Source organism: Gekko japonicus, unplaced genomic scaffold, assembly GCF_001447785.1.
Source record: "Gekko japonicus isolate JY-2015 unplaced genomic scaffold, Gekko_japonicus_V1.1 scaffold428, whole genome shotgun sequence".
Lineage (NCBI taxonomy): Eukaryota > Metazoa > Chordata > Lepidosauria > Squamata > Gekkonidae > Gekko > Gekko japonicus.
Window position 1 is genome coordinate 993,393 of NW_015165842.1, and position 14,375 is coordinate 1,007,767.

The window sequence follows — 14,375 nt, forward strand, 5'->3', positions numbered from 1 at the left end:
GGTTTGCACCCATCTTGGCTTAAAAGTGGGCTTAAAGTGGACATCCAGAGGTAGCCAGACACTCTGTGGTCATTGTGAGCCAGTGTATGATAATGTATATTCAGAACAATTAGAAGCGTGCCGGGCAATCTTTTGCCCTCTTTTGTTCAAATGATAAACTGTACCAAGGCCAGCCGACCAACCACCACCTCCTGCTGAACGTAGTGGTTAGAGCATTGGGCTAGGGTCTGGGAGACCCAGGTCCGACTCCCCATTCCACCATGGAAGCTGGGGAGGGGGGGGTGACCTTAGGCCAGACAGACGCACTCTGCCTGTGGAGGAGAGGAGAATGACCTAGGCCATTTTGTTCCCTCTAAGCTGAGTTAGTGTGAGCTAGCTCGCAGTTTTTTAGCCTCCGGCTCACACATTTGCCTTTGCTCAGGAAGGAGGGCTCCAGAACAAACCAGTTGACGCAGGAGCCAAATCGCTCGCTCACAGCTTTAATGCCAGTAGCTCACAAAGTCGAACTTTTGCTCACAAGATTCCACGGCTTAGAGGGAGCATCGGTCCCCAGTGGGGGAAAAAGCAGGGTTATGAACAAAGCAGAGTAAATATACTGACCCAGGTGGGGCAGCCGTGTTGGTCCGAAGCACCAGAACAAAGTTTGAATCCAGTGGGGGCACCTTGAAGACCGACCAAATTTTATTCAAGGTGTGAGCTTTCGTGTGCACGCACACTTCCTCGGATACATTGACGTGGAATTTAACAGTCCGTACATACAGGCAGACGATGAACAGTAAAGTAGCACGCAACGTAATGAAGATATTTTTTCAGAACCAGGAATAACAAGTTTGGTTTATATGACTACCATGTAGCATAATGAAGATGCTTTTAACAGATGCAAAACCCAAACAGAGATGACAAGTCAAGTCCACATGATAAATATTTTCATTATGTTGTATGCTAGTTTACTGCTCAGCCCCTACTGGTATGGACCGGTAAGTTCCATTTCACTGTATCTGAGGAAGTGGGTGCGCACACGAAAGCTCATACCTTGGTCTTAAGGCTGCCACTGGACTCAAACTTTTTTCTAAATACACTGAGTGAGCATTTATGCCAATAAAGGCTGACTTGACTTGACTTGACACTGAGTGAGCGGCATTACGGAGTTCCTTGCTACCCCCTCCACCGTCCCTAAAATCTGCAACAATAATCCTCCTCCCCTTTGTTCTCATTATGCTTGTGAGAGGTGGGGTCCCAGAAGAGAAAGAATCTCCTGCAGCGCTGGGCTCATCCAACACAGGCTGTCCCTGGGAAGGGTTGTCAACTGAGACACAAGGTGTCTGGGGACCGATGCACAGTGGCTCGTTCTGGTCACTAATCAAAACAAGAACAAAAGCCACGACATACCTTTTATGGAGGTCTGGCTGTCCTCGACCAGGGCCTTTTCTGTCCTGGCCCCGACCTGGTGGAACTCTCTGCCAAACAACATTGGGCCTGCGGGATTTGATGCAATTCCGCAGGGCCTGTAAGGCAGAGATGTTCCGCCGGGCTTTTGGTTGAGGGCAGCAAGGGGAACTTAGGACTACTAGACCGCTCTCTTTTTCTTCTATGGCCCGCACATACCCTGCCCTGCTATCTGGGACAGCAGTGTGGCCAGCAAAGGAGGACTACTATGCCATCTTGGATTGGTTTTAATTTATAATTTACTGTTCTACTGTGATTATTTTAGCAAAGTAAAGGTAAAGTTTTCCCCTGCTCGAAAGCCAGTCGAATCCGACTCTAGGGGGCGGTGCTCATCTTTGTTTCCAAGCTGAAGAGCCAGCACTGGCCAAAGACCTCTCCGTGGTCATGTGGCCCCTGTGAGAATTTTAATTATACGTCAGTGGTATTTTAAATGTTTTAAGGTTGTAAATTGCCCTGAGCCCACTTGCAGAGTGGGTGATTCATAAATCCAATAAAATAAATAGTAAATAGATAACTTTTAGGACCAACCAAGCATACGCAAAACACTCTGTGAGCCTTTGAGTTTGCCAGACCTCTTCGTCAGGCTGGATGTTACCAAAAACTGAAAAAGATAGAAGGCAGATTCCTCCGGCTGTGATCTTGCTTTCTTTTAAAGTTTTTTAAAGTTTGGTAACATCCAGCTTGATGACGAGCTCTGGCGAACCTGAAAGCTTGCACAATGTTTTGTGTAGATTTGGTCGGTCCTATTAAAAAATGCGTTACAAAGATTTTGTTTTTGGATTTTGTGTGGACCAATAAGATTGTACAGCTTTCCCCAACAGCCAGTGAAATCTCTGCACCAATTCTTTCTCTTTCTCTCCCCTCCACGTCCCCCCCCCCAATACTGTGACAAAATGATACTCACTGATCCTGTTCTGGGATGGAAATCCGTCCTCCTGTTGAATGTGTGTGTGTAAAGTAGCCTTAAGTCGTGGCTGACCTGCGGTGACCCTGTAGGGTTTTCAAGGCAAGAGGTGTTCAGAGGTGGTTTGCCCTTGCCTGCCTCTGCATAGCAACCCTGGACTTCCTTGGAGGTCTCCCATCCAAATACTAACCAGGGCTGACCCTGCTTAGCTTCTGAGATCTGATGAGACCAGGCTAACTTGGGCCGTCCAGGTCAGGGCAAGCAGACTATTACCCCCTACCTGAGGGACCGCCTACCTGAGGGACCGCCTACCTGAGGGTGTTCCCCCAAGAGCGCTACGGTCTGGGGCCCAGAATCTTCTAACTATGCCGGGCCCCAAGGACGCTAAACTGGCTGTCACAAGGGCTAGGGCCTTCTCAGTGGTGGCCCCCACCTGGTGGAACGAGCTCCCGGAGGAGATCCGGGCCCTGCGGGACCTGGTGCAGTTCCGCAGGGCCTGCAAGACAGAGCTCTTCCACCAGGCTTTCGATTATAATGTGTAACAACAATGTAACACAAGTAAGAAGTGGTTAAATGTGGTTAAGTTTTTGAGCACTTTAATGTTTTAAATGGGTTTTAAATTGTACATGATGTTTTAATTGTACTATGGTATTGATGTTTTATTAGCAAGTTTTTTTCTTGCCTTGTAAGCCGCCCTGAGCCCCACGGGGAAGGGCGGGGTATAAATTTAATAATAAATAAATAAAATAAAATAAATTAATACAGGCTGGTGCTATTGAGCAACACGGTGCTGGTATTTCTTAAAGAAAATAAGGGCCTTGCAGACCTTCTTTGCCAAAACCAATCTATGCAGTGCTGCCGCTGAATTAACCTGCTGAAATTATCAGTGGGTGGTCTGCTGCACCTGTCTCTTTGCTTGCCTGCACTCATCATCAAACCAACCCCAAGCCATAGTCCTGTCAGAGCTGTCCTTGAAAAAGAGCAGTTTCTGTCAGAGCTCTCTCAGCCCCACCTACCTCACAGGGTGTCTGTTGTGGGGAGGGGAAAGGAAAGGAGTTTGTAAGCCACTCTGAGACTCTGAGTGAAGGGCAGGGTATAAATCCAGTCTCCTCTTCCTCCTGTCCAATTGAAAGGAAGAGGGAAAGACGTCCTGACCTGGATAGTCCAGGCAAGCCCGATCTTGTCAGATCTCGGAAGCTAAGCAGGGCAAGTATTTGGATGGGAGACCTCTAAGGAATACCAGGGACAGGATGCCAGAGGCAGGCTATCAAGCCACTTCTCTGAACATCCTCTGTGCCCCAGTAGGAGTCACCAGAGGTCGCCATGACTTTCAGGTATGGGCACACACACACACTCAAAAATGCAAAAATACCAACAAGAAAAAAAAAGGAAGGAAGGAAGAGGGGAAAAGGTGCCTTGCATCCCTGGTATAAAGAGGTTGCAAACCATCCAATAGCATCGCGAAATTCTGCATCCAAAGTTGTTATCCCCTTAACACCAGGAGGCAATTTCCAGGAATTCCATCTGCTGATTGTCCATTTCAGTGAGAATTAGGCTCTGTCGATCCCTGAAAACAAAATGGTGAAAATGTAATAATCTGATACATTTAGTTAATCGTAGAGTATCACAGAAAGGCTGAAGTTGTTCAGGAAGACACGTGGATGGATCAGAAAGATCCTAGACTCATAAGTGCCTGCTTCCTTTTAATTTCCAGGCTCTCTTTGCTTTGTCATCAATGCTGTGAAACTGTCCCTACGCCCAGCAACAGTTCCTCAGACTTGGAGGACTTCAGATACTCCGAGATCTCTGCACGGAGAATGGAATGGAGACGCTACACATCCGCATTGTGACACTCGTCTATGACTTGATGACAGAAAAGGTAATTGGCGATGCGCCGCAGATCCCAGAACAAGCATGGCCACATGGGAATGGATCAGACGTCAGTGGTGTTTTGTATTTTGTGGGTGTTCCCTTCTAGCAAAAATTACGCACATTTTTTCTTGTTGCCAGCGTGTCTTGCAACGGCGTAGGAGAAACTCACATACTAAGTTTCAAGGCAAAGAACTGCGGAAACCTTTCTACTGACCTAGTGATCGATCACGCCACGTATTCGTACGAAAATAGTTTGAAATCAAGGCAGTGAGCTTTGTTATTAGACCATTTCTACTGAGTATTGGTCCATAAGGGGTACTGTAGAACAATGCAGGCTAGAAAGCAAGGCCAGGTGTATGTCTAGGAACACTGACAGAGCTCAGACAGATGATACGCAGGACAAACGAAGGTAAAATGTCTGGATCCCTCCATAAAATATAAATTGCAGGCTGGTGCAGCCTCAGTTTGCAGGGAAATGAGAGGGGGTTTCATCGGTCAGAAAAGGGAGAGTGTTACTTAAGGCACAAGGGAGCATCGCGTGTTCCCATGGCGGCATCCCACTATAATTTTGCTGATTTGACTTTGTTTCTATGGCTTGAGAAGAGCAATCTTCTTTAATGATAATATAGTAGTAAGGAGACTCTTGTGATTAAGACCTAATTAATGAAGCAATTAACACAGGAGGCTGCCGAGTTAAAGCGAAGGAATTAAAAAAAAAAATAGAGGCCCCCATTGTGTTCCGTATCTGGCAACAATGTGCAGTAAGTAACCTCTTTGCTTCATAAGCTGAGCCAGATGGCTGTCTCTCGCCGTGCCCGTCTGGGAGTTTGACTGATTGAACCGAGCTGCTTGGCTGTGTCCAGGCGCTAATTTCTGTGGACCCCTAGGAGTTACCCCCCCTGGACCCCTTTACTGCTGCTGTGGCACTAGCCTTGGGCCCATTCTGCATCTAGCATTCGCTCCGCTGTTTTACCAAGCCCACCTTGGAACAAAAGTTCCCCTCTGCATTGCATGCCACTTTTGCTTTATTTGATTGCCAGATTTTATGGTAGCCTCCACACTGCATGCCAGTTTCACTTTCTTTGATCTCTCGGTGTTATGGTACCATCTGCATAGATTTATGGCCATTCAGGAGTGACTCTGCAGTCAGTATGGCGTTGGCCCCGGGGTATTTGAATGTGGTATTGAGCCGCATCTTTTTCTGCTCCAGTCTGGGTTTGGTAAAACAAGGGAGTGAATCCTAGATGCAGAATGGGCCAGGATCTAGCAGTGGGAGCTCTCCAACACTGAATTGCAATGGGGGCAGATCCCCTGTGCAGGAAGAAGGCTCTTTCCTTCTTTATTTCCACTCTCCTCCTGTTCTCAGTAAGTCCCATCCAAGTCAAGGGAGTGGTGGAGGTTGGTTAGTTTGCAAGTAGGGATGGGCACAAACCAGCTTGCAAACTGAAGTTAGTTACAAATTTTGGCCAGTTCATGGTTCACCAAGCTCTTCAGGACAGGTGTTTGGTTTAAATGGATTTAACCCCCCGCTTTCTGCTACCCACTGAACCAGCATATTGGTTCATAGCTCAGCCACAAAACCGCACCACAAAACCACCGCTATTTGCAAGCAGCTGCTGAGCTAATCAGTTTCAACCCCAGTCTAATCAATTTCACCCCTTGAGGAAAACTTAGCTTCTTTTTTCAATCTGCCTTTTTAAAGCTTTACTCTTGTGGATGTCTAGGTTCCACTCCTTTCTTTTGCGTGTCTTAAGTGCTGTCAAGTCATTTCCGACTTAGGGCAGCCTTCTGAATTAATGACCTCCAAAATGTCTTGTTGTTTTCAGCTATTCTCAGGTCTTGCACAGTGAGGGCTGTGGCTTCTTATATTGAGTCATTCCATCTCATGTTGGGCCTTCCTCTTTTCCCGCTGCCTTCGACTTTCCCTAGCACTATTGTCTTTCCCAGTGGCTCTTGTCTTCTCAGAACGTGACCAAAGTACGATGGCCTCTGTGACGGACAGCAAGCAAATGTAGGCCTTTAGGTAATGTTGCTGGGAAAAGGGTGAGCTGGCTGAAAAATGATTCACAGCTCATGGAGCTCATTCTGATTGGGTGAAGGCAGCTTCCTGGAGAATGGAACACTGCTTAAAAATTGAAGTGGGAATCATTATAATAAAAGTTTATTTGCCACATAAGAAGACTGACCTGCTGCCTAAAGGCTACCCAGTTATCAGATGGGGAACTGAAAATTTGGAGGGAAAAATCTGAGTCCTTATAAGGGCGATAGTCTGACAGGAGTGCCCATTTGGTACCACCTCAGTTTAGCCACTTTAGCTTCTAGGGGCACCGACTGCCATTTGGTAGCAGTTAAAATGTTTGAGTAGCTTTTTTAACTAGTTAGGAACACTTTGATGCTGCACCGCATTTCCACGAGCAGGAGGAATTCAGTTCAGCCCGTGGAGTGTGATTTTCTTGACTCCCTGCTCCTGCCCAGAATAATTCATGAAATTCAGGGGAGTCACCTGTGCCTGGGGAGTGGCATTTGGTGGGAGGCATTTTGGGCTGCAGCGCCTGAGAGCAGGGCCTCTTGCTTGGCACGCAAAAGGTCCCAGATTCAATTGCTGGCACCTCTAGTTGAAAGGACCAGGCTGCAGATTACGTGAAAGACCTCCCCCTGAGACCCTGGAGAACCACTGCCAGTCAGACTACTAGACAGTACTAACCTTAATAGACTGATGGTCTGATTTCAGCATAAGGCAGCTCCATGTGTTCACAAGGAAGCAAGGAAGCGGAGCTCTAGGGGTAGAAATCCTTCCTCCCACAGATACAGCCCTGGGGATGCCAGCCACTAGGAAGCCCAGTGTTTCCAAAATCTACCCGTGGAGTCTTGCTCTGTACCCGTTTACCCCATTCCTCCAGTAACAGGCTGTGAGTGACGCCCCTTTTCCCTCACACAGAGTGCCTACCACCCTCTTAAGCCCCTCTCTCAGGTTATGGGTTATATGTAGGTCAGGACACCATGAGCTACCCACAGCCATTTCACGACGTTTCACTTCCATTGAACTCATGAACTGAGGTCCTGTTCCTACAACTGGGGTCTTTTAGTTGCAGATTTACTATTTTCAGCCTGCTCTAAACAGCTCATCCGCACAGTTCCACACAAGTCAGAAATCCTCCTTTTTCCTCTCTCCTCAGCTCCTCAGCTGTCAACTTCTCTGCTACGAACTCCTGTCATTTTCAACTGCTCTTTTCCTAACTCCTGCTCTCAACATTCTGTCTGCTCTCATTGGCCACTTTTAGGGAGAGGCAGAAGAACCTAGCCTGTCATACAGGTATTGCCTTCATTGCCCACTGGATTCCCCCTGGGCCTTTTATGTGGCACTTTTTCTGGCTAAGACCGGTCACAGAAGAGAGACCGAGTGGTGGTGTAGAGCTTGATTGTAAGATGCAGTGGCACAACTTTGAGCTGAATTAGCGGGAGGCTACAAAGCCAATTTTCTGTCTTTAAAAAAAAAACACCGTACAGCCCACCTCTTATGAGTGTCATTGGGGTACCCAGAGGCCCTGAAGCAACGGGCAGTGAGGTCTAACGACTTGGTTCGACAGCAGGTTGTGGAGGGGGTGGGTGCTGGCCCCTGTTCCAGCTGTAGAAAAGACTGTGTTTGAGCAGGAGGGGAGGGGCAGCCATTTTTAGAGCTTGGGAGATTTGCTTGAGCTAGTCAGAATGATGCTATAACCTGTGGGTAGGATTTCAGTGCTTTTATGATACACTAAATCTGTCACCGACTGCCATGGAGGTAGGGGTGGGCCTGCCCTCGGTTGTCTCCCACTAACCTTCTTTAATGTACTCGGCCACACGGAACGGCTGTAAATGGGTTTCAAACGTTTTTCTTCCTCTCACAGCTCTGGCCATTTTCCCGCACCCCCTCCAGTGGGCTCCTTGTGTTTTCCTTCTGGGTGCAACCTTTTTATTTATTATTGTGGTTACCTCCCCAAGAGCATTAGCAACAGGGATATGTCATCTTTAAAAGAGAGACCCTATCCCAAATTTGCATTAATTATGGTGATTCTGAAACAACAACTGCAGCAATCTTATCCATTGTCCGTTTTGTGGTATTTCAGATATCTAAATAGGTTCTCAGTAAAGGTATTTTTTACTTTTGTCCACAGAGGAGAGGAGGGAAAAAATTTGGCATTTAATGAGAGGTAGGGTTTCAGTGAAGCGTAAAGAAGAATGTCCCAACTATTGTTACATTCCTGACTTCTGAGTAGCCCTTTCGGTAATGCACTGTGTTTGTGTGGCAGCAAAGCTTGTTCACATCCCCTCATCAATGCTCCCTCTAAGCCGCAGAGTCCTGTGAACAAAATTCCACTTTGTGAGCTACTGGCATTAAAGTTGTGAGCAGGTGATTTGGCTACTGTACAAATTAGTTTGCTCTGGAGCCATCCTTCCTGAGCTAAGACAAAAATGTGTGAGCTGGAGGCTGAAAAACTGTGAGCTAGCTCACACTAACTCAGCTTAGAGGGAACACTGCCCCTCACTGAATTTATTTATCTGTTTACTAGGAATAAGGCCCATTGTGGAAATAAACACAATGAGCTCTAGAAAGAGGCTCTAGGCGAGTGCCACGGCCGTGGGCACTCAGCATCAATTTGCTATGGCAACCTCAGCAGGGTATAAGGACACAGAGTCCACCATTTTCTCCAGGGGAACGGATCAATGCCATCTGGAGAGCAGTTGTAATTCTGAGTGGTCTCCAGCCCTCACCTGGAGATTGGCAACAGTGGTTCCCCATGAGGGAATGGCTGGTTTGGAGGGCAGAGTCTATGACATTGTACCTGTCTGAGGCCCCACTCCTCTTCAAACCTCACCCTCTCCAGGCTCCATCTCTCAAATCACCAGGATTTTCCCATCTGGAGTTGGCAACCCTATTTACTTCCCGGCCAAGCATCAACCTACCTTCATTTCCCCCTCATTGTTCGGTTTTCCATCTCTCCCCCCCCACCTGCAGCCTCTACCGTGCTCTGAAGCTCTGACTGCCACATCACATTAGCTGTCACGGGGGTGGGGCATCTCAGCAGGGTATAAGGACACAGAGGCCACCATTTTCTCCAGGGGAATTGATCAATGCCATCTGGAGACCAGTTGTAATTCTGAGTGATCTCCAGCCCTCACCTAGATTTTGGCAACAGTGGTTCCCATGAGGGAATGGCTGGTTTGGAGGGCAGAGTCTATGGCATTGTACCTGTCTGAGGCCCCACTCCTCCTCAAGCCTCACCCTCTCCAGGGCTCCATCTCTCAAATCTCCAGGAACCCCCACCTGGAGTTGTCAACCCTGTCTCCTTCCCAGCCAAGCATCAACCTACCTTCATTTCCCCCTCACTGATCAGCTGTCCATCTCCCCCTCACCAGCAGCCCCCACCGTACTCTGAAGCTCTGACTGCCACATCACATTAGCTGTCACGGGGGTGGGGCATCTCAGCAGGGTATAAGGACACAGAGGCCACCATTTTCTCCAGGGGAATTGATCAATGCCATCTGGAGACCAGTTGTAATTCTGAGTGATCTCCAGCCCTCACCTAGATTTTGGCAACAGTGGTTCCCATGAGGGAATGGCTGGTTTGGAGGGCAGAGTCTATGACACTGTACCTGTCTGAGGTCCCATCCCTCCTCAAACCTCACCCTTTCCAGGCTCCATCCCTCAAATCTCCAGGAATTTTCCACTTGGCGTTGGCAACCCTATCTCCTTCCCAGCCAAGCATCAAGCTACCTTCATTTTCCCCTAACTGTTCAGCTTTCCATCTCCCCCCCACACACACCTGCAGCCTCTACTGTGCTCTGAAGCCCTGACTGCCAGGTCACTTTGGCTGTCATGGGGTGAGGGGCTTGTCAGCAGGGTAGAAGGACACAATGAGTTTTCTTTCAAGGCCAAAATAGGTGTGGAAAGGGCCTTTTACTGACAGAAACCAAGCTTGGTTGTCCAGCAGGCACTGAGGGGAAAGTAGGCTTCCCAGCTCTGAGTAGGGAAATACCTGGAGATTTTGGGGGGTGGATCCTGTGGAGGGCAGCATTTGGGGGGAAGCAGGAATTTCCAAACCTGGAGCTGGCAACCATATTCAGGACTGGGCCCAATGAGTTCCTCACAAAGGCGTAGAAAGGGTTTTGTTCCTTTGTCTATTTACTGGCAGAACCAAGCTTGATTGTCTACCAACAGCCACTGAGGGAGAAGTTAGAATGCTTTGGCTGGTGGCCTCTATGGCATTCTATTCAACTAAGGCCTCCCTTCTCCCCTCCCCAAACTCTGGCTTCCTTAAACTGGCCTCCTTACCTGGAGCTGACAACCCTATGAGTTCCTCACAACAGCCACTGAGGGAAAACTTTGTCTCACACAGGAGCTAAGCAAGAGAAGTGTGTTCGTTGGGAGACAGAGTGCTTCTGACACAGAGCACAGTGGCTGAAAGGGGAGTGGGTAGGGAAGAGGAGCAGACCCAGCCAATGGCACGCCAGTAGTCTTGACTGGCAGCTGATGGGGCAATGGCTGAGGGAGCGCATGCAATCTCGCCACCCCATAGGACAGAAGCCACCACCATTCGGCTTTTATATATAAGAGAGATTAAATTGGATTTGCTAGGCCACCCTTCCCTACAAGTAGGGCTCAGGGTGGCTTACAACAAGACAGCGTACAGTAAATAGTTAAAATTAAAATCAGCATTAAACCTCCCTAAAAACGAGTCAATAAATAAACATACATTACAAGATGGCGGGGGGGGGGGAGAAAAATTCAGCTCCCCAGCCTCCTGTGTGTGTGGGTTTGTTTGTTTTTTTTACAAGGGATGGGGAGGATATCCGAAAGTGCCAGATGTCATACTGTCCCGTTGCTGTCCTCAGCCGAAGGCCTGGCGGAACATCTGTGTCTTACATGCCCTGCGGAATTGCACTGCTTACACTTGGCCATGTCCGAATTGAGCCAGGCAATCTCTTGTTGGAGTTGGCTGTGCCATTTTTTTTGTAGAGGAGAACTTGGGTGGAAGCCACCACGGCCGGTTGCTGATCCCAGCTGGCAAGGAGACCCTTCTCCTGGCAGATGCGCTCACGCACATGTGGCACAACCAGCTGTTCTCCATGGCACAGCCGCGGGGGCTCACGGATGTTACATGTTTTAGTGAAGCAAAATGTTACTTTTTTAAAAAAAATCTCAGTTTACTACTCTTAACAATTAAGAATATAATGGAATATGTAATATAATTTGGAATGGTAGATGTAAATGTAGTTCTCTGTTCTGGTGACAAGAAAAATATTCTGCACAGCCAAGATGCTTTCAAGTCTGCCTCCATGCTAGAAAGGAGATGGATGGGATCGGATGACTGAATCCTCACAATTTAGGGTACATCAATCTCCGGTTCTGACATATTTCCAGGGCTGTTTTTGTAGAAAAAGCCCAGCAGGAACTCATTAGCATAATAGGCCACACCCAACAGCAAAACTCATTAGCATATTAGGCCACACTCCTGACAGCACTGCTCATTAGAACATTAGGCCACACCCCTCATCCAGCCACACCCACCTTTCCCTTCTTATTCTGTTTACCTTGTTTGTTGCTAAAACCCAGGGCTTTTTTTGTAGCAGGCACTCCTTTGCATGTTAGGCCACACACACCTAATGTAGCCAGTCCTAATGAGTTTCTGCTGTTGGGTGTGGCCTATTATGCTAATGAGTTCCTGCTGGGCATGGCCAACTCAGGAGCCAGCCGGAACTCTGTTCCTGTGCGTTCCTGCCCAAAAATAGCCCTGTTTATTACCTTTGTTCCACCCCCAGTTGAACCCAAATGGATGAGAACCAGAAACCAAGCTTGTCATTCTTTTTTACTGTTAAAGAACATCTTCACTATTTTGCATGCTAATTTAACAAGCCACCCTGTATATATACAAACATGATGTGTAATTCCATTTCATTGTATCTGAGGAAATGTGCTTTGCACATGAAAGCTCACTCCTCGAATAAAACTGTTGGTCTTAAAGGTGCCACTTGACTCTAACTTTGTTCTATTGGTTGGTTGGCATACCAAACTAGGAGAGAGAGAAAGAAGTACAGATAGGCCTAGAGTTATTTTTAATTTCTGATCTTAATATTAATTCTACCATTTCTGTACTTTAAACTTTTTAGATTCCTATTTATAATTTTAGATGCTATTATATTTTATAATGTTACTGTTCTTTTGTCAGTTATTTATCTGCCTCCTATTGTGTTGATTATTGGTCTATGACCCTAATAATAATAAATAATAATTAAAAAATGACGAACCCAGCTGCCCACCGTCAACTACTTACTATCCCGGGTCTTTACGGATTCTCCAGTGAATGCAGTCCAGGCTCTGGTCCGCCTTTACTTTGTGGTTTCTTTTAAACCTTCATCCTCAGTCACAGCTGACTGCCCTGTTTCGGATGCAGTCATTGCAAGTAGGAGTTCAGGGTCCCGTGTAGCTCTCTGACCCTGTCTGCGGTGAAAAATAACACAGAGAATCGATGTGGCTTCTCTCTCTGCCCGTTTTCCTCCAATGCACCTCTCTCCACTTCGTCATTTGAAACCCCTGTTGATTCCTTGTTGCAACTGCATTTAAATAATTGTTTATTGTTAATTTTGTTTTGTGTTTTTAGTGACTTTCACTCCCGCTCGCGTTGGTGCTTGCCTTTTCTTTGTCAGTTTGCAATTAGTTTTCAGAATCTCTTCTCTGGATCTTTTTTCCAATTGGATAAAACTGCACCCTCTTTTTAAAATCGAGCCCTTCTAACCTTTTCCAAGCCTCCTTGCCTCTGCTGCTTAGCCATGCTGGGATCCATTTGCAGTTCTGCATATTTGTGGGATCCATTCTCACTGCCAGAGAACAATTTTTTAAATCTGCCAGGTCAACATTTTTTTTCCTTTTTGGTATTTTTGCTTGTGTGTGTGTGTGCTTGCATGCCTGGAAGTCATGGCGACCTAAGGCGACTCCTACTGGGGCATGGAGGACATTCAGAGAAGTGTTTTGATAGCCTGCCTCTGCTTCCCGGCCCTGGTGTTCTTTGGAGGTCTCCCTTCCAAGGACTTGCCAGGGTCAGCCCTGCTTAGCTTCTGAGATCTGAAGAGACCGGGCTTACCTGGGCTATCCAGGTCAGGGCATCAGCATTTTATCTTGACAAATCAGAGGGTGGGGTAAAAAGGGCTCAAGAAAAGGTGAAATGTCCGGGGGGGATTTGGGGCTCCATCAGTGAGGGCAGATTCGTGTTGTTACCATCTGCATATAAACAAATGCATTAGCTGAAAATGCAAATGTGCCAAAATGAATACTAATTTTAAAGGGTTTTGTTGCAGCTGTTGCTCAAGGCGTCTCAAGACGACGACGACGACGACCACATGCGGGAAAGAACGCAGCAGTACAGCCAGGTGAACTTGGGGCCCTCCATCGTAGAACAGGGCTGGTGCGCCATCATTTCAAACCTCTTGAGGCTGCCGGAACACGACACCAGGGAGAAGGTCCTCAAGACGGTGCATGCGCTGCTGGCCCTCTGCAGAGACAACTATAAAGGAGACCACAGCCTCAACCACACCTTGGGCCTCCTGCGCCGAGAATACGAAGAGCTGGCAGCAGAAGAACAAAGGGAAGGGGACGAAGACGGCTATTTTAAGGAACTCCTGAGCTCTATAAATAGCATCGCCCAGCAGCTAAAATGAAGACTCCCGTAGCTTTGCAGAGATGTAGAAATTACACTTGGAAGGAGTTATGCATAAATAAACCATTGAATAAACCTCTGGCTTTCTGAAATCGCTTGACACAGTAAGGAAGGAGGCCCGTGTGTCCATTACAGAGTGAAGGTTACCTTTGTTTTAGCCATTCGTCATGGGGGGGGGGGGTTGTTCCTGGAACTGTCACAAGAAGTGATTTAGGTTGTTCCACCTCAGTTAAGGAGGCAGCCAGTGGGGTTGGATCCAGACTTCTAGGAGCCGAACTAAGCTCACGGAAGAGATCATAGGTGCCTGCCTGTTCTTTCTCCGACTCCCTCCAACCCCAAAAGGACCCAGGGCTTTTTCCCCCGGGGGAATGTGCTGGAATGGAGTTCCAGAACCTCTTCGACAGAATTATTTTAAAAATGTGTAAATATTCATGGGTTTTCAGTATGCAGATTGAAAACTTCAT

General features: G+C 47.4%; 1 protein-coding gene across 1 annotated transcript in view; it reads left to right on the plus strand.

The window, feature by feature from the left end:
• Positions 1–13,942, plus strand: part of SIL1 (SIL1 nucleotide exchange factor) — a 96,366-nt gene extending 82,424 nt beyond the window's left edge. The window contains exons 9-10 of the mRNA XM_015411010.1: positions 4,065–4,229; positions 13,553–13,942. Of these exons, the coding sequence (XP_015266496.1) occupies positions 4,065–4,094 (30 nt within the window). The 3' untranslated portion in view covers positions 4,095–4,229; positions 13,553–13,942. The remainder of the gene's footprint in view (positions 1–4,064; positions 4,230–13,552) is intronic.
• Positions 13,943–14,375: the final 433 nt, after the last annotated feature.